At 41.4% G+C, this 20,964-nt stretch overlaps 3 protein-coding genes across 3 annotated transcripts; all 3 read right to left on the reverse strand.

The window, feature by feature from the left end:
• Positions 1-5,611, reverse strand: LOC135085955 (ctenidin-1-like). The gene is made up of 4 exons (XM_063980740.1): positions 5,457-5,611; positions 4,684-4,728; positions 827-1,034; positions 1-413 (listed from the first exon to the last, which is right to left on the reverse strand). The coding sequence occupies exons 1-4, from the start codon at positions 5,469-5,471 to the stop codon at positions 1-3; spliced, it is 681 nt and encodes a 226-aa protein (XP_063836810.1). The 5' UTR covers positions 5,472-5,611.
• A 3,835-nt stretch (positions 5,612-9,446) lies between these two features.
• On the reverse strand, positions 9,447-11,880 carry LOC135085988 (uncharacterized). Its single transcript, XM_063980775.1, has 4 exons — positions 11,757-11,880; positions 11,015-11,041; positions 10,711-10,900; positions 9,447-9,990 (listed from the first exon to the last, which is right to left on the reverse strand). Exons 1-4 carry the CDS (start codon positions 11,760-11,762, stop codon positions 9,737-9,739), a joined length of 477 nt encoding a protein of 158 aa, XP_063836845.1. The 5' UTR covers positions 11,763-11,880; the 3' UTR covers positions 9,447-9,736.
• A 295-nt stretch (positions 11,881-12,175) lies between these two features.
• Positions 12,176-19,442, reverse strand: LOC135085982 (aldo-keto reductase family 1 member B1-like). The gene is made up of 7 exons (XM_063980769.1): positions 19,300-19,442; positions 18,702-18,844; positions 15,979-16,120; positions 15,059-15,274; positions 14,373-14,572; positions 13,036-13,191; positions 12,176-12,326 (listed from the first exon to the last, which is right to left on the reverse strand). Exons 1-7 carry the CDS (start codon positions 19,366-19,368, stop codon positions 12,287-12,289), a joined length of 966 nt encoding a protein of 321 aa, XP_063836839.1. The 5' UTR covers positions 19,369-19,442; the 3' UTR covers positions 12,176-12,286.
• Between the last annotated feature and the right edge of the window lie 1,522 nt (positions 19,443-20,964).

The raw sequence follows: 20,964 nt of genomic DNA on the forward strand, positions 1-20,964 counted from the left end.
TTAATGGCGTTTATCGTGGTGATCGTCATGGTCTTCATGGTCGTCATGATCATCATGGTCCTCATGATCATCATGGTCTTCATGGTCATCATCGTTATCAGTGTGGTGCTCATCATCGGTGTGGTGCTCATCATCAGTGTGTTCATCTCTTTTGTGCTCATCATCCGTGTCTTCTTCAGCATTTTTCTGTTCCCCAAATCTAGGAGATCCAACATTATCCCCGCCTTTATTCTGCCCGTCGTAGCCTCCTCCCCCGGAATATCCAGGTCTACCGCCACCGCCACCGGCACCGCCACCGCCGCCACCGCCACCGCCACCGCCGTGCCCGTGGCCCATGTACTTCTTGATCAATTCTAAGATGTGTTTGCCGCACGTTATCAAATGCTCCTTGTCGATTTTCGGGCAATGCGATTCTGGGTACAAACAAACGTTTTATGTTAAATAACAGTCCACAGCTCGAGGTGGACAGACGACCTTGTAAATACTTAGAAGGAAGGCGCTAGAAGCCGGCCATATCATTGGGGAGACAGTGGTTCAGCAATCAAATGGACGTTTTGAAGTTCTTTTTTTTAATGTATAGTAAAATAAATTACTTTGTATCGCACAAATCACTATATTCCCGTTAGCTGCTCGTACTAAGCTAAATATGCTTGCGTCACGAGTGAGCTCACCACAATAGTCGAGCGCAAGCGGGGACCGAACCCGCGTTCCCCGAATCACGAGTCGGCCAGTCCGACCCCTTCACTGGTTCGGCTATCCTAGCTTCGATATAAAATAACACTCAGGTGTCTATGACGTACTTAACAATATAATAGAATCATCTTACCAGCAGCTCGAGTGGCTTGGCTCGCTTGATCCTGGAATCCTCCCCCTTGTTGATAACCCTGGCTCTGGTCATATCCCCCTTGTTGATACTGATAGCCCTGATTTGGTTGGTACCCCTGTTGGTAACCTCCCTGCTGGTATCCTTGTTGGTAACCAGCCCCCTGCTGAAACTGCTGGTAACCCTGTTGAAAACCTTGTTGAAATCCTCCCTGCAAATTAATAGAAAATAGAGATTCGGGCTAGTGAAGCTTTAAAATAGATAGATAGATACCTAACTAAGGGTCTCAAGAAGGTGACATGATGACAGACTTTTGTGAATGATGAAATTGTAATAGAACTTGAAAGCTTAGTTACAACCTTTTTAATGAATCGTTATTAAAATTCTTAGCGACTAGAGTCGCTTCTCAAACTTAATTTTTTAGGAAACAACTTGAAAAAATCGAACTGCCTAAGGCGGGAATCGATGCCACGACCTTCCGCTTGCCGGGCGACTGCTCTTCCAACTGAGCTACTTAGACACTGGATGAAACCGTCGAAATTTTCAAGCGTAATACGCTGTTATGGCCACGTTTATTTCATCAATGACTCCCCGTACTACCCTTAAAGCCCGGCAAGCGAAAGGTCGTGGGCTCGATTCCCGCCTTAGGCAGTTCGATTTTTTCAAATTGTTTATTATAAAACTTTGTAGTGAAGCTTTAAAGTAGTTTTAATACTTGACCAATATGTACTATCGGGGACTCGGACGCCTTGACACCTTAAGGGCCTAAATTGTTTGCACACACACGCTCGATTAAGCTACGCCCCCATTCATTCATGTTTCGGGTCTAAGCAGCGTTGGCGCACCACTGTAGATGTTTGCCCTAGCAAACCAAGCTCTATGTAAAGCGTTTAGGATTGAGTATTGCTTAGCTTACCCGCATCCGTAGCGCTCGTTTGGCAACGTCGCATTTTAGTAAATTTGAAACCCAATAAAGAATCGCTACAAAATATTATATGGGGCTTCGTGTAAAAATTGAACTAGCGATTGCCCGCTCGGGTCACAAAATTGCTATCGCACATTCCGAGGTAACTGTGCAATTTCCTGAGAAAAAAGTAGCCCTTTCTATAATTATTGTTATTATTAAGATTGTAAATCTCATGATATTAGTTTAGCTAGTTAAGGCGAGAAATGCAAAATCATACAGTCACTTTCGAATTTTACTTGTTTAACACGCTCACTGCGAAACCATTTTTCGTAGACTTTCAGCCAGTGCGTATGAGGTCTTTTCGAGTCAATATTGAACTTCTTTACAGTGCGTATGAGACCTTTTCTGCCTCACAAAATATTGTTTCTAAAAATACTTTAAATATAGGTCAGAAAAGACAATATTGGCTTGAAACTTTTCTATTATAAACTTAAATAGATGTTTAACCTTAAACTAGCTTCGCCCGCAGTTATGACATTTTGGTATTGAATAAATTAAAAAAATATATATGACATCTTTTCTGCCTCATTTCGCACTGAAAGAAAGTCCAATTTGTGTCTCGACTAGGGATGGGAATAAAACAAAATTTCAGTTACCATAAAATTATAATATTTGTTTTTAATTAAAGTGTTTTTCATTAAAACAGGGCAAACAGTAGGATTTGTCACACAGAACACAAAAAGTTACAATTTTTTTTAGTTTTTTTTTTGCAGCCTGAGTGCTATTTAGTGTTAGTCTTAAACTTAATCTGTCGTAGCAACCTACGCAGCGCTTTCGTTGACCACCTTTTTTAAACGAATGTTCAGCACATCATTGTCGGCCGTTTGGTGTAGTGATTCGAAACGGACTACTATTCCGGAGGTTGCGAGTTCGATTCCCGCACAGTATTTGTGTTCATGAACATATTTGTTTGTATTGGACTGGGTGTTTTCTGTGTATGTATTTTAAAAAAAAAAAGTATTTAAGTATGTTTATATCCGTTGTCTAGTACCCAAAGTACAAGCTTTGCTTAGTTTGGGACTAGAAGCGCAGTGTAAAATGTCCAAAAATATTTATTATTATTATTATCTGCCACTAGGAATACCTGAAATAAATACGTGCGTTAAGTGTATACAAATGCCATTTTTAGTTAAAAAGTCAGTGTTAATGTGTCACCGGCTAACAGCGTGCGTCCGTATCGAAACTTATCACATCACTACTCTAAATGCGCGTCGCCCGCGCCTCACCCTGTGCGGTTATGAGGCCTGCAATTTTTGAGGCAGTTCAGACCTCACGGCGCACTGAACGTGATTAATTTCTATCCAGTGCGTATGGGACCTAATCGACCTCATACAATATTGTCTACGTCACCTATGCTAGGCTTCGTAAGAGAAGCAATTTGATATATTTGTCTCTGTTGTACTCATAGAAATGTTAAAATAGTCGCCCCCCGCACAGAGTGAGAGAACGCGATTATGACTGCCGCACCTGCGATAAGTTCTGCATGTGGCTTTTTAGACCTCATAACGCAGTGAGCGTGTTAATAGGTATTTAATTTATTCGGAACTTATAATTTATAAACTATATGTTATTGAATTAATTAGGAAATAGTTAAGGAATATTTGTGGCTTAAAAACAATTATTGTAAGATCTGGCTACATAATAACTTTCTTAAATCCTTGAATGTAAATAAAATGTTTCTATTTATTTTTAATACATTAGCAACTTTTGTTTTCCGTTTAAAACAAACACTTATCTACGTTATTACAATTTAATACAAATATTGTAACTAGGTAGCAATGATCCAGGTAATTGGTTATTATAAATATTATAATACTAGCTTTCCGCCCGCGGCTTCGCCCGCGTGGAATTTTGTCTGTCACAGAAAAACTTTATCGCGCGCGTCCCTGTTTCAAAAACCGGGATAAAAACTATCCTATGTTCTTTCCCGGGACTCAAACTATCTCTATGCCAAATTTCATCAAAATCGGTTGCGAGGTTTAAGCGGGAAAGCGTAACAGACAGACAGACAGACAGACAGACAGAGTTACTATCGCATTTATAATATTAGTTGGGATTAAGTTAGTTTTATTTCAAATTAATTTTTTTATTGCACATTAAGTGTCTTTACACAAGGTTTTAAATCAATAAAAATTAAACTTCAAACTAAATAATACTTAAACAGTTAACAATGTATAGATAGATAAGTTTGTAATTAAATATAAGAATTAAGAATTATTTTGAGAGGCCATGATGATTCAGTAATCGCGCGGAGGTCAATAAAAAGGCAATCAAACAGTCCAATTATTAGCACGGGTCAACACAAAACAAAATCAATCGGTTAGGGATCACAAAACTTCACAAAAAACAAAGGAGAGAATATGTCGACAGTTCGCCAAAGCAAAAAGCAGACAGACCTCGTATAAAAATACAATATTAAAAAAATACATATTATCTATTTGTTTGTAACCAAATTCTATTATTAAAATTCTAAAGCTGAGTTGCACCATCTTACTTTAACTTTGACAAACGTCAAAAATTTGTTAAACTCCATACAAAAAGCACCGGTTACTGTTATAGCTACGGTCAAAGTTAGGTGGTGCAACTCAGCCTAAAACTAAGAAAGATTGAAGAAAAAGAAACATTTCGTTTTAAACCTTAACCGTATGACAATAAAGTGCACAATGGTATTTCGTATTGCAACCTAAGCCCTGATTGTCTCTTATTGGTCGTAGTAAAAATATAGTAAAATGCGTAACCAATTAGAGACGGGGTGAGCACGTGACCGGAGCGATGCGCTTACGCTAAAATTTCTACAAAGTGGTCAGGCGGAAGAGTCCCCGATAGTACGTACAGACATCGGACTACATTTTTGTTGCCCCTATTACAAGCAATTAGTAGGAAAATAACTCACAGGTCCGTACGGTATGTTATCATTGTTAGCGCCCTTCCCGCAACACTGGAAAAGCAAAACTTTATGAGTTTGAAAGAGAGATGCAGGTTATGGCGTGAGAGAGCTGATCTTTCCTGCTCTTTTGTCCCTATGTCTGAGAGTCCTCCACCTGGACATGAGCTCCCCTGGCTTATCTGGAAGTCTTTAAAAAGGCTTCGGACGCAGGTTGGCCGTAGTAAGGACAATATGTTCAGGTGGGGATTCTCCGATAGCTCAAACTTGGGTGTGCAAGTGTGGTTTTGTTCCCCTGACAACGCTACTCTTGTGGCGGAGTTTTAGGCTGACACTGTGTAGGCTTGTTGTCGACACGATAAGAAAAAGAATGAGTTTGATGGCTTAGTGGTCCAGAAAGATGCAGCAACTGTCACTGCTCTAAAGCTCTAACCGTGACATTGGCGCCCAACGTGGGGCACAACGTAGGAGGTACCAGGTTCAATTTCTAGTTTGACCATTTACGAAATGATTGCCCAAATCGATTCGACTCTGGGAGAGCTAGGAGCTCACCTAGACGTACCTTGTCTTTTACTCCTTGTAGAATATGCCTTATCATAGAATCTTTCAATAATTTCATCATCATCATTATTTCAGCCACAGGACGTCCACAGCTGAACATAGGCCTCCCCCAATGATTTGTAAATAATTTAACGATTGAGATTGTACCTAATGATAAGTAATTTTTTTACGTTTTTTGTACTTGAAATCGTATCGAGTAAAACAACATTTTGTTTATTTACCTTTCCAATGCACATGATGTTTTCGCTTTGACGTTACACAATTATTTTATTCATGATTCTCTTTATTTTATTTTTATTCAAAATCATTATTTCAATCACGAATAAAACACTTTTAAACACTGAAAACGCACAATTTTACATAATTTAAATGTGGTCACTTTCACGATAATTTTGATATTGAAATTGTCAGTTTAGAAGAATAGACAGAAAATCTACCACAGACAGGATATTGAAATATTTCACTCGGAAATTGTTACTTTAAGGCGGTTATCACACTGCGCCGCGCTCCGCCGCGGAGCGCGGGGCGACAGATTTAATCATTGTGCAAGTTCCTCAGTTTGTATAGAAAACACGCGCGGCACTTCACACTAGACGTGCGCGCCGGTCGAAAAAAATCGGGTGGCGGCGCGCCACGAAAAAATCCACGGCGGCGGCGTAACGCCGGCGGCGTGGGATTTTTCAACTTTGTATATTAAGACGTATAATGAAAAACCACGTTTAAACGAATGAACTTTATTAAGTAAACTAAAAAGATGACTCAACCACTTTTCTTGACAGAAATATTTTGTTTGCAACTTTTATAGTTGTCGTGCACAAAAATTATTTTATTCACCCTAAATGGACTCAGCCGGGACCTTTTGGCTGTTAAAAGCAATCTAGCAACCGAAAACACTCTTTCGCTCGGAGTGCTGGTTGCTGGAATGCATAACAGAGCCTGCGCTAATGACGATAAACGCGGGTAGGCAGATTGTCTGGTTTGCCAGTAGGACAAGATGTCCCCGTCTTCAAGTTCCGCAGGATCAGCAGTAGCTAGGTATTTCCAAGCTTCCTGGTCAACAGCATCATCGAAGCCGGAACCATGAGAACTGTGTTGCATGCTGTATTTGCGCGAGAGTTGGGAAAGTACTAAAACTTTACTTGTACTCGCTTCTTCCTGGTGACCCTCCTGGTGTAATAATGGTTGATTATGTTCGTAGTTAGGGATTAATTCTTTGGTATATTCTGCCAAGAAACCAGCTGGAGTTAATTTGTTAGCAGTCAGATAGAGGTCAACTTCTCCAAGCTTCATAAACCTACAGTCTAATAATGCTGCAGCAACAACAGCCTTACTGGCTGGGAAGCGTGTGTCCAGTTTCATCAACATTTTCCTTTTTAAGGATGTTATTATAAGCGACTTGTCATCATCAATCGAATTAAGCACGTCTTTTATTTCGGCTTTAAATACGAGAGCAAGGTTGACTGTGCTCGATTTTGATGCTGATAAAATTTCAACAATTTGCCGAAACTGGCTCAGAAAATTGCATAAATCCTCTAACAAAATCCATTCTGCTTAGGAAATTGTCATACCATCTTGCCCTATCCGACGTATGATGCTATTTATCGGGTTCCTATTACAACAGCTTTAGCTACAACGGGTTTAGACGGATTAGCAAGCTGAAGTGGCAGTGGGCAGGGCACATAGTACGCAGAACTGACGGTTGATGGGGCAGCAAGGTTCTGGAATGGAGGCCGCGTACCGGAAAACGCAGCGTGGGACGTCCAGCCACAAGGTGGACCGACTACCTGATAAAGGTAGCAGTAAATCGCTGGATGCAGGCCGCTACCAACCGTGCGATGTGGAAGTCATTGGGGGAGGCCTATGTTCAGCAGTGGACGTCCTGTGGCTGAAATGATGATGATATTACAACAGTGTGCCATCATTTCAGCCAAATGACGTCCACTGCTGGACAAAGGCCTCCCCCAAGGTTTTCCATAATGAACGGTCCGGCGCTGCCCGCATCAAGGCCCTTCCCGCGACCTTTACCAGATCGTCGCTCGTTACACCGTACTCGCCGGCGAGTACGAGGCCCTGCTTTCCATTTCGGACGGTACAGACATGTACCGGGCCGGTTCTCCCCTATCCGTCCCCCGGACACGGCCTGAGCCGAGGTTCGGACCTCGGCTCAGGCCGTGTCCTGGTATAGGCTCGGTATAGGCTCGGGCCTACCGTGGCGCCCTCAGGCCGCGTCCGTAGTCCCCTCGATCGGGCCCACTAGAGTGAGCCCACCGTAGGCTGGACTTTGGTCCAACACCGCGGTGGGCAACCCTCTAGTTGGGTTCGCCACTGATCGGGCGCCTTATGCGCTCGATACGGCCCGATCGCGAACGTCGGTCTGCGATCGACGAGGCCGAGTGTGGGCTTCGCGAAGCGAAGCCCAGGCTCGTCCGCACGCGCACCGACGATCGCCAAACGGCTAGAGTACCTTCTGTACTCGCCACTCTGCCCGGTGCAGCTGGAAAAGCTCTTCAAGCTACCAGCGCGCGTCCCTTCAAAAAAAAAAAACCAGATCGTCGGTTCACCTAGTAGGAGGCCTGCCCACGCTACGTCTTCCAGCCCGTGGTCGCCACTCGAGAACTTTCCTGCCCCAACGGCCATCGTCTCTACGAGCTATGTGCCCCGCCCACTCAAGTCAAAAGTCTTTGACCAGTGTGTGTTGCCAGTGATGGTATATGGATCTGAGACATGGTCGCTTGCTATGGGCCTCATAAGAAGGCTCAAGGTCACCCAAAGGGCGATGGAGCGGGCTAAGCTCGGAGTTTTCCTGCGTGATCGAATCAGAAATGAGGAGATCCGCAGGAGAACCAAAGTAACCGACATAGCTCTCAGAATTGCTAAAATCAAGTGCGCCATACTTTCGAGCATTTCTAAGACACTGTGCCATCTCGTTGGAGTAGAAGTTTTACTTAACTGTAGGTATGTTTGCCAAATTTCCAAATAAGGCACGAGCTTCTGTCTCTCTACCACGTCTTCACTGTCTTCAGAGATTGGATCGTTTTCATCTTCCTCTATTACTTGAGAAACAGTCTCCAAAGAGTTTTGTTTCGGCGGGAATTTTATACTACCGGCGGCGGCGGCGGCGCGCTGACTCCTTATGGCGGCGGCGCGCCGCGGCGGCGCGCACGTCTACTTCACACTGACAACGCGTCCGCGCGCGTGTTTTTTTATATGAAAATCACGCGCTCCGCGGCGGAGCGCGGTGCAGTGTGATAACCGCCTAAGAATCGTTGGTTCGTCCGTTTCAGCCAAATGAAGTCCACTGCTGGACAAAGGCCTCTCTCATGGATTTCTACAGGACAAGCCCTGCGCCGCCCGCATCCAGTCTACTCCCGTACTTAACTCTCACCAGATCAGAGTAAATATATTATTTGCACCAGATCGTCGGTTCACCTAGTGGGGGACTGCCTACACTACGTCTTCCCATACTGAATACCTTATAGGAAATACCTACTGCCTCCTACTGCCTAATGCCTAACCCGTTGTGTAGATAATTATTAGGGTTGTCTTTTCAATTCCTTTTGCCAGTTTCGTATATTTTTTATTAACTTTTATTGTTAAGTCTAGACATGCCTAGTGAAGTAAAATGAAATGCGTTAAAAAATAAATAATATTTTATTAAAAACCACAAACAGAGTAACTTCTATAATTAAAACATTAGAAATAACACAGACATGATTTTGTATAAAGAAAAGGCAAAAAATTTATTGTACGCAATCAAAACAGACAGCATTTGATTTCACAAACACAATACACAATTTAAATCTAATAATAAACTAATCACTGTACATTACGAAGTATTTTCAAAATTCTGATAAATGCATAGTTTGACGGTACCTACCTATCAGATCAGTACTAGGTATACTTATTCCGTGGTTTGACTGAATATTTTAAGCTTTATTTTCCATATTTCCAAGCTTTCTTCGGTCAGATTTAACTTTCAGATCTAAGTAGGATAGAACACGTGTTGACTTTAGACTTGAGTTTTTTATGTTTCAAGGCTCCTTTTTTCAGAAGTTTAAAGCCTTCTTTAAAAAGTGATCAAGTCTCAAAAGGCTTTCGGTACATTTTTTGAGCCACGTTTCTGAAACGGTGCTCCAATTTCAAATAGTCAAGTTGTTGATCGAAAACCATCATACTCGAAGCTGAATTTTGAGGATTTTCCGACGGAAATTCCAACGCAACCTTTTTAACTAAACGATGAGAGCTACTCTGACAGTAGAGGATTATTTTAAACTGACTAACACAGCCAGTAGTTCCTCAATATTCTCGTTCCTATCACTGTAACTCCTGTGCATCCAGAATCTACAGCTTGACCCCTTTCCACTCTTGTTCCCATCACTGCAACATCAAGGGTCTACAGCTTAAAAAACCGCCAATTAAAACCCGACTAGGGAAGGCCGAGTTTTAAACTAAATTTGTACCTGTCCAGCTCAAACTCTAAGCTGTTTAACTCCTCAATAAATTAATGATCGTCATGTCCGTCCGTGCCAGCATCGTGCGGGGCGCCTGACCCAAAACCGGGGGGGCTGACAGTAGTGCCACCACCGTCATCATATCCCCCACCAGTGCCACCGCCCCCACCGGGACCGTAAGCCCCCCCGTCATCGTTGCCCCCGCCTCCAGACATGGCAGCCATTGCTTGGCAACACGAGCAGAAAAGGCAAGTGAGGCATGCAGCAAGACTGGCCATTCCGCACATTCCCATGCCTGAGGATCCTGAAAAAGAAATAATCTGTCAGGATTTCTTATTATGGCAATCAAACCTATGAGGTTTCTTCGTAGCAACCAATCATCATCATTTCAGCCACAGGACGTCCACTGCTGAACATAGGCCTCCCCCAATGACTTCCACATCACACGGTTGGCAGCGGCCTTCTTGCTACCTTTATGAGGTCGTCGGTCCACCTTATGGGTGGACGTCACACGCTGCGTTTTCCGGTACGTGACGGTCTCCATGGTTTTCGTAAAAATATCACGTGGAAATTGATGTATAAATCGAACGTCGTGTATCGTGTTTCTACTGTCCTTTGGATTCAGTGGAGACAAGTACGAACCCGTATGTAAAATCAAACGTCGTGAATCGCTTTTCTACTGTTCTTAATTTGGATTCTCCAGTATGAACCCATGGAGAATTGTTCATACGACTCGATGCGCGCTCAAATTCAAAGTATTTTAATGTTTTTATTTACTTCACTGCACTTTAGAACGCAAAATAACACAATATTTGCTTACTAAAGTCCATGCTTTCCGTTCAACTACCCTCCACGGAATCCTGTCAGGATTTGATGAAAAAAAAAAAATACAGAAAATGGTTTTAAAAGGAATATTCCATGAGACTCGTTCTTAAAAAACAAATCTAAAATACTTTTTTAAACCCTTAAATGATTATGGTTTCGCATTTTATTGATTTGAATTTGATTTGTTTTGAAATCTAACCTTGTTGTTGCTGTGGCTGTTGCATACCCGGCTGCTGGGGGTACCCCTGTGGAGGCGGGTATCCTTGTGGCGGTGGGTACCCTTGTGGAGGCGGGTACCCTTGCTGGTACCCTTGTGGTGGAGGGTACCCCTGTGGTGGAGGGTAACCCTGTTGTGGGGGGTATCCATAGCCTTGTTGGGGTTGGGGGTACTGAAAAGGGGTTTGGGGTACAGAAGGAAAATAGTTCAACTGCTATCAGTTTAGCACAGCTTGTTGTGGTTGTAGTTAGTCGAATAATTTAGGTGATTACTTTAATTTATTTACCTGTCCATATCCTTGCTGCTGGCCTCCCTGAAACATCCAAATTCACCGTTAATATAGTAGTGTAATAAATTCTTTATTAATTATCTTTATTCTGTTTTCTGGGCGTAAGCTCCTCGAACATAAATGGTGGAAGTAACTTGGAGCCAGGATCTACAGCTTGACCGCCAATAAAAATACAACCAGTGAAGGTCAGTGAAGAATATTAATTGATACCTACCTACTTAGGTATAATAAGTTGTAGTAACTGAGTAGTTACTTTACTAAGGAATTTATAGATGAGTATCTAAAGCTTAACGATCGATAAATCTAAACGATAGCCCAACGGTGAATTTATTTATTATAAGCAGTATCAAAGTCAAAGTCAAAATTTCTTTATTCGTTTAGACTAATAAATAGTTCTTACAATAAATCGTCATTTTGCTCTTAAGGAGCCTCTACATGTCTCATAATCTTTTTACCCTACCAGCGTTTCGAGACCAACATTTCGCAAGTGCTGAGAAGAAGCGCCGCAACAAACTCAGTCACCACTGTCTGCCGGTTAATATAAATAAATAGAAATAGTAGTAGTAGGTACATTCGATTCAGGAGCAGTTCACTGAATTTACCATGCATTCTTGTATGGTGTATCTTATAAGAATATCGAACTGGAGATCAGAGGAACGCTGGTTCGAACTCCGCCGCCGCTGGACTATTGTGGTGAACCAACTCACAGTGGAACATCTAAAATAGAATTGACACTTACCCACATAGTGATGGAAACTACAAATTTTTGAAATTAACATGAATAACACAATGTTTTTGGAGGCTTTCACACGAAAATTTTATCCGAAATTCATTGTTGAAATGTTACAAAAATATGTCAAAAATATCGGATAATTTTGACTTGATAGCTGTCAGTTTAGTATAGACAATAGGACAGAAGAATTGTGTCGATCAAGAAGAATTGATGTAAGACCATAAATTAATGACTGAGGGATTATACAGGGTGTTTCAGATCGGGTCCCAAAACTTGTTCTTTGTTAAAAATAACGTTATTAATGACAAAAAAAGCATATTAAGAAGGAGATTGAACTCCTCCTCACCCTTCTTCGACTTTTTCGAAGATTTGTTTAATCCAACACTTAAAATTAAGTAACCTCAAAGAAAATAAAACACAATAAATAATTTAATGATAAATTTATTATAACAAAATAATATCTTTTGATTCCCTTAGTCCAAACGCTTTAATAAATAATCTACAAATGTTTTTCAAAATTGCAAAAGATTCTTCAATTAGTATTCGTCGAAGAAAGGATAGTCACGGTGGTCGGAACTGGAACAAAAAGAAGAAAATATTAAGGCTGAGTTGCACCACGTAACCTTAACCGTAACTATAACGATAACGGGTGTTTTATGTATGGAGTTCGACAGATTATTGACGTTTGTACTGTAGTCTGGCCAGCGTGGGAAGCTGGGAAATGTAGTTAGGTCAATTTTATTAGTTAAAAAAACACAATCATCGTCTTCGTCATCATTTTCCATTCAATCAGATGTATCTTAGTTTCCACTGCATTGCACTTTATTTGCCTCTTTACTGGAGGCAATACAGGATTATTCAAGAGTTAGCTCTGTTTTGGAAATGCCAAAAGTAACAATTTTGTTAAAATAGTTGAAAACCGCCTTAAAATTTTGATTTTATATTGACGGCCTCCATATTCAAGGGAGTCCATTACACCAGTTTTCGTAGTATCGCCAGCCAGCGCTAATAGTTACTTGTTTTTTGATTTTTAATTACACATCGCCCTATGTAGAAATCATTGGGGGAAGCCTATGTTCAGCAGTGGACTGTGGCTGTGTCTGAAAATGATGATGATGATAAAAAATTCGTCTGAACTGAAGAGCCGCATATTATTATGGTCTAGATACTTCCCGCCGACACTGGCCAACAGGGCTAGGGAGGATACCTACACATCTTGGATCTTTGTACTTAACATTTTGGGGGGTTACACATCTTACTTATTTAATTAATATTTTGTACTCACTCGCCCAAGTCGCACACGCGCCCCCTGCACTCCAGAGACGCGATCTGCTCCATATCCTCCTGCTGCAGCTTGAAGTCCAGCACGTTGAAGTTGTCCGCTATCCGCTGCTTCTTCACCGACTTGGGGATCACCACCAGGCCGCGGTCAAGGGCGTATCTGAGGAAAAACAGGAAATATTATTATTACGGTATAATTCCCACCTCTGGTTCCCACCGCTGCAACTCCTGTGTAGCCAGGATCTACAGCTTGATCGCCAATAACCCAACCAGTAAAGGTCAATTTAGTCCTAAGGTAGAAAACTAAACTGTCATTGGACCGAAACGACAATAATCAAATCAAAACTAAGAAATCAATCAAAAGAACTGCGGAGTTAAGGTTCGACTTCCCTCTACTTAAGAAAATATTGCTTGGTTTGGCTAGCGGCGCCCAAGCTCGATAGCATTAAACTAACCCAGAATGGTCTGGTGCCCAATGATAATGGGCTACCGATTCAAATATGATAGAACTAATTCATGAATGAGCTATGATACTAATCGCATCGTCACATGGCTTGTCAGGGGCCCTCCTGGAAAAGTACCCTAGGCCTAGATATGCCAATGTCCGCCTGGCTAGCTACCACCAACAATGTTGACAGAATTGTTGTGTTCCAGAAGATAGAGGTAAGATTTCCAGTTCTTCTGCGGTCGAGCATTTCGTGTGAAGCTCGCTTCCACCGTCCTTCCTGATCATCACTTTACCAGGTCTGTGAGCTACACGTATCCCACCCACTGCCAGTGAAGTTTGGCAAGTCTGCGAGTCATTTTGCTTACTTTACTTAGAATCTCATCATTACATTATTCAAAAGCTACACCATTTAGGTTAGTTACTTACTACATGGCTCGTAAATTGCTAAAATCAAATGGCAGTGCGCGGAGCACATAGCTCGTAGAGACGATGGCCGTTGGGGCAGAAAATCTCTAGAGTGGCGACCGCAGACCGGAGGACTTAGCGTGGGCAGGCCTCCCACTAGGTGAGCCGACGATCTGGTGAAGGTCGCGGGAAGAGCCTGGATGCGAGCAGAGCAGGTCTGGTGTTACGGAAATCCTTGGGGGAGGCCTTTGTTCAGCAGTGGACGTCATTTCATCATCATCATCATCTCAGCCATAGGACGTCCACTGCTGAACATAGGCCTCCCACAATGCTTTCCATGTTACCCGGTTGGTAGCGGCCTGCGTCCAGCGCTTTCCTGCTACCTTTATGATGTCGTTGGTCCACCTTGTGGGTGGACGTCCCACGCTGCGTTTTCCGGTACGCGGACGTCATTTGGCTGAAACGAACTGCAAAGCACTAAACTTTACCTGATCAAAATCTGCGGCACGCTCTTCTTATACTTCTGTGCGACGCTGGTCAGCCTGGGATCGTCCATCAGGTTGGGCTCTCCCGGCTTAGCCCAGGGCCTTTCCGGGGATCCTAGCGGAGAGTACGCGGTCACTGCTATGCCCTTCGACCGACAATAGTCGATCAGCTTTGCGTTGTTGAGATATGGGTGCACTTCGATCTGAAAGATGGCAAAAGTATGAGATGTGTTTGGGCAGTTCTTCTTCTTCTGTGGTTGAGGATTCTGGAGAAGGAGGATGGGATTCGAATAGACTAAATATTTCGCTGTAGGTTTGGTGGAATAAATTGTCAATCATTATGGAGCTTTTAACTACATCTTATGGGTTATTTTCGAGACAAGCACGTTTGCCAAATGGTTTTCTTTCGTTGCGAAAGACAATCCTTTATAGTTAGTTAGTTCAGAAACGATTTGAAAAACGAGCGAGGTAGACTGTCAATTCGAGAGTCGTTCGTTAAATCCGGTCCACCACTATAGTCCCACCCGTCGACCGCTTACCGCGTAGATAATTAATAAGGCGAAATGATTGCACAAAGCATTCGTTGAAAACTTTCGGACTAGTACATAAAAAGAAGCTTGAATCTGAAGGAGTAAACGGAAATTATTGTTTAATTTTGCAATACGGTTTACAAACATTTAATAAATAACCTGTTGCATAGCGGGAATGATGGTAGCCACCCCCAGCACTCGATCCAGCTGTCTCTTATTGAAGTTGCTGACTCCAATACTGCGGACCAGGCCCTTCTCAACCAGTGCTTCCATCGCTATCCAGGTGTCCACGTAGTCGTACACCGACGCACTGGTCCGCCCGTTGGGAAGCTTCGCGAAGGGATCGTCAAGCTTCGCGAATGGGTCTGCCGCGGGCTGAGAGAAATAAGTAATTAGGGGTTTGAGTATTAGGAAAGTTGGATATAATATACTACTTAGTTCGTTTAATTATATTTTGTTTTCCTTGAAAAATATGTATTTTACTGCGATTCCCGCTTAAGGGGATAATCTCGTACTACTTTCCCCTAATCTGACGCACTATTTAAAACGGAAATGGTTTTTAAAAAACTTTAAGGATCTGCTAATCAAAATCTCATAGCTAAAAGCAAAATACTATCCATGAGTAGGTACCTACTTCAAAACTGATCTGCGTTCTCTCCCTTATTTTTTTTATGCAGAAAGAAGCTTGTGTATGTATTTGACCGCACAGCCTAGCATGGTGCATATGTTACAGTCAAAACCCGAATCAGTCAAAGTGGTTTTGACTTGACTTGACCTTGGATAATATCACTTTTGACTGATTTTTCCACTCCAAAGTGGTTTTGACCAAGGCCTTACCGCAAGGGCATCAGTCAAAACCACTTTTAACTGCAAAAAATAAGTCAAAAGTGGTGGACTGAAAAGTACCTCTGTGGTTGAGGATTCCGGGTGAAGCTCGCTTCCACCTTCGGCATGATCGTCACTTACCATCAGGTGAGATACAGGCCAAGAGCTTCCTCGTTGTGGATAAAAAAAACCTACCAATGATAGATACGCCAATGCTTATAAGGAAAAAAAGTCCCAACTGCAACAAACTCTACCTCATATCCCTGAGGGAAGTGGATGAGGTACAGATCCAAATAGTCGACCCCGAGGTCTGCCATGGTCTTCCTGCAAGCCGCCTCCACCAGATCCGGGTTGTGGAAGGTACACCATAGCTTGGAAGTCAGGAACAGGTCTTTCCTGAGGACGAAATCAGAAAAATCTATGATATAAAGCGATTTCCCTTCATCTTTTATTGATAACTAGCTTTCCGCCCGCGGCTTCGCGTGCGTGGACTACATTATCTACATATTTTACGGAACCCTATTTTTTTCCAAAATAAAATTTAGCCTATGTTACTCGTGGATAATGTAGCTTTCGAATGGTGAAAGAATTTTTAAAAACGGTCCAGTAGTTTTTGAACCTATTCATTACAACCAAACAAACAAACAAAGTTTACCTCTTTATAATATTAGTGTAGACTAGCGGCCGCCCAAGACTCCGTACGCGTGGACCCCGTTTTACCCCCTTAGGGGTGAAGTTTCGTAAAATCCTTTCTTAGCGGATGCCAACATCATAACATCTACCTGCATGTCAAATTTCAGCCCGATCCGTCCAGTGGTTTGGGCTGTGCGTTGATAGATCACTATGTCAGTCAGTCACCTTTGAGTTATTTAGTTTAGACTAGCTTCTGCCTGCGACTTCGTCCACGTGGAATAGTAACTTGTCTTACATATAATAGGTACTTAGCCGAAAATAATAGCCTTCCTCGATAAATGGGCTATCTGAACACTTGGATAATTTTTCAAATCGGACCAGTAGTTCCTGAGTTTAGCGCGTTGTAACAACCAAACTTCAGCTTAATATTACAATAGAGTGAATCTAAAATACAGTAGAAGGTGACCGCGAACTCTTTATACGAGATCAAATCAGAAATGAGGAGATCCGTAACCAAACTAACTAAACTAAAGTCGCTGACAGATTAGCATGCTAGAGCGGCTATGGACACTGCACATAGCACGCAGAACTTTCGGTTGATGGGACAGCAAGGTTCTGGAGTGGAGGCCACGTACCGGCAAACGCAGCGTAGGACGTCCACGCATAAGGTGGACGGATGAACTCATAAAGGTAGCAGGAATCACTGGATCAATGTGAGAATCATTGGGGGAGGCCTAGCTAGTTAATTCCATTATAAAGCAGCCTAACTAAGTAGTAAGGCAAGGTATAATACTTCATCATCATCATTTCAGCCACAGGACGTCCACTGCTGAACATAGGCTTCCCCTAATGACTTTCATGTTGACCGGTTGGTAGCGGCCTGCGTCCAGCGCCTTCCTACTACCTTTATGATGTCGTCGGTCCACCACCTTACAGGTGGACTTCGCATGCTGCGTTTTCCGGTAGACAGAACTGACGGCCGATGGGGCAGCAAAGTTCTTTAGTGGAGGCCCAATACCACTTCAGCAGGCAAGGTACTTGCTGAAAACACAACAACGAAGCGTGTTGTGTGATGTAACCTTTTGTTACTCGGGTAGTTATGTAAAAATTAAAAATAACTCAAGGAAACATTTTTTCAGACATATTTTAAGCCCATATTTATATATAGAAACCATCAGCGACACCTACATAGTTAATATTAGTTACTAATACAACTATCTGTCCCGCGACTTCCTACCCTTGAAAATACATAGTTTATAAGATTCCCGTTTTTGCAACATTCTTTATTCCGCCCCTGTTGGCTGTAGGGTGATGTTAGCCTAAAACTTTCCTCGAAAAAATAGATATTTCAAATCGGACCACTAGTTCCTGAGATTAGCGCGTTCCAGCATACAAACAAACTCTTCAGCTTTATAATGTTAACCATACATTATGTAAAATTATTAAAAACAAAATAAAATAAACATTTGTATAGATGCCTAGAGGCATCCGGTAAGTTACACAGCTTGCTACCGGATGTCGAGCCCTATCACCTTTCTTAATACACAATTCAAAGTCTAACAATCTCGTCTTTTTCTCATAAGTCCATTTCATTTTGTTTTTTTACAAATAAATTAACATAAATCAGTTCGAATACATGTTAGTTAAAACTAATTTTAGAATTGTCTCATAGATACAGACAAAATACAAAAGTACTAACTACTAACAAAAAAAAGTAAACAAAACTAAGTGTAAAATTTCCAAGACTCAACTTCTCAACTATTTTAGCTCTGAAAACAGAAATTATTTGCGGTTTCATATTCTATTGTTCCTAGCTTTGAAAGATAAAAAAAATTTAAGCCTACTAGGTCATAAAATTTGAAAAAATCACAAAATTAACGATAACTTCTAAACTACGAAAAATCGTAGAACATGGGGGTGAACAGACGACCACATTTTAACAGGGAAGTGCTGTATGCAGGCCGCTACCAACCGGCCAATTCGGAAATCATTGGGGGAGGCCTATGGACGGATGACCTCATAAAGGTAGCAGGAAGGCGCTGGATGCAAGTCGCTATCATCAACTGGGCAATGTGGAAATTATTGGGGGAGGCCCACAGGGGCGGCCTATGTTTAGCAGAGGACGTCCCAGTGGCGGATTTACAGTTTTGCCGCCCGTAGGCGAGGGTGGGGTTGGATCTTTATTTAACTTTTATCTTCTGAAATCGAGTAAGCGTTATCTAAAATCTGCCGCCCCTAGGACGCTGCCGCCCCTAAGCCGCGACCTATACGGCCTATTGACACATCCAGGACTGGGACGTCCTGTGGCTGAAATGATGATGATTGTTTACAAAACTTCACATACCTCCTGACCACTTTTGCTTTAATCTTTTCCTTGATGGCCTGACCGACTTCGGCCTCATTGTAGTAGAGAAACGCGCAGTCTATGTGTCTATAGCCCACGTCAATGGCGTCTTTCACTGCTTGCTTCACCTCTCCTGGCTTGGACTGCAAAAAAAGGTTATTCCTAACTTTAAAGAAATCGAACTGCTTGGTGGGACTCAAAACCACGACCTTTCGCTTGTCGGTAATGAGCTGTTTCCTCGTAATCGACAGTCAAATATGTAACAATAGAATATTTCCTTGATAAGGAGTCTGACAATAGTGACTGAGTTTCTTGCGCTGCTTCTTCTCAGCACTGGCCCATTTATTTTCCCGAAGCAGTGGTAGGGTTGATACTGGGACGTGTAAAAGTGTTTTTTAAAAAGCCTACTTATTTGCAAAAATAAATTATTTTTGGGAGATTTTTATTGTTATTGCATAACCGGTTTCCCCCAAGGCGATGCGAAGAAGTGTTTTGAATATCCAAACAGATTTCATTAAGTATTCAGGAAACCAAGAAATCTGATTCCTGAGAAAAATGGCAGTAGGTAATGAACAATTTTTTTTTATTTAATTCTCACCTGCCAAGTTCCCAATCCCAGCATTGGGCAATTGTAGCCAGTATTCAAAGTGACAAGAGGCACAGCCATTTTGGATTTTTAATTCAAAACTTTTTGAGACACCTCCACCACCGTTGTTCGAACTACACTGAAAAATTATTTGAGACTGGAGTTCTTTCTAATTTATTTCGCATTTAATCCTAGATTTAGGGTTGCCTAACAGATGTTTTTTTGGTAAAAAAAAATAACAATGGTACCTTGCGATTTTTTATTATATTTTTTATCGTTTTTATAAAGACATTTCATTCTTGTTTTTTGCAGCATCATTGCATAGCTGCTTAGTTATTAAACAAACTGTCTTTCCGCTGTCTGTCTGTATGTATGCTTAAATTAATTATCTTTAAAACTACGCAACGGATTTTTATGCGGTTTTTTTTCATTAGATATTCAAGAAGAAGAATAATAATAATAATAATAATCTTTTTACAATCCCCTGGTTAGGATGCGCAGACTTTATAATGACATGGCGTTAGAGAATCCGGAATTTGATATATTTCAACAAAAATTACACTCGTTTCGCAGAAGCATTGACACAGTTTTAAATATAAATATTGATAATAATACAAAAAATAATTGATAACTTTTTCCTTTTTAACACAGTTTATAGGGTTGTGTATTTGAGCATTTTGTATGTGTTTATTAATAATTGTGCAACGTAAATGAAATCATCGTAACTTAAATGTACGCTACTTGTAGGTTGGAGTCTAGACACTGTTCATTTTGTTTATGTATTTTGATATGTAAATGACTGTAACCTGTATGTGTACTTATTAAATAAAATAAAAATAAAAATAAAATAATAAAATCATTTATTTGCAAGAACATGGTTACAGATTGGTGTTAATTTATTTAATTCCAGCATATTCTGTCGCATGCGACGTGCAAAAGTTCTTGTTCTTAAAGTTATGTTAATTATTATTGCTACATTAATTAGTCTTAGATTTGAGTGAATATCAACAAACTCGTTTTTTGCCTAATTCCGGTGGCGAATTTTAATTTCCACTTTCCAAAACTTTTTTGTGGCAAAAATAATAGTAAATAACTTGTATTATTCAATGATATGGTAGAGATCAAAATATTATTAATACTTCTCGAGATATGTCAATTTGAAATTATCAAGAGCCACCGAAATTGTATTTGAGCCACCGGAATTAAGAACCAATCCACCGAAATTTATTTATACAGCGGACTTCGGAATGTTACGGATGATTGTCACAAATTACTTATTTATTTGTAATCAATTAAGTATTATTATCAAGTAAAGATGTTTATAATTAAAAACAATATTCAGGCCTGTGTTGTGACCCTAAAAAGCATCAGATCTTCCCACGTGAGTCGTAATAGCCGACTAAGGAATCAAAATACTGGAGGGTGGGCTGCAGCATCTTTCCGGGTATTATACTACCATACTGGAACTACCAACCAGCCTGCTAAGCATGGTGATAACGGCAAAATCCCTCCATAGAGAACAAATCCAAAACTTTCTGGCTCTAGCCGCCAACAACCCCGTTATTCTAGAGTCATCACAAAGATATCATACATGACCCTCAAACCCAGAAACCAACTCTAGTCCCGGGAGGGCGACCAACTGCCCCAGGTTGGTGTTAGGTTTATCTTCCATAAGTA

This window comes from Ostrinia nubilalis, chromosome 30 (genome assembly GCF_963855985.1).
Source record: "Ostrinia nubilalis chromosome 30, ilOstNubi1.1, whole genome shotgun sequence".
Lineage (NCBI taxonomy): Eukaryota > Metazoa > Arthropoda > Insecta > Lepidoptera > Crambidae > Ostrinia > Ostrinia nubilalis.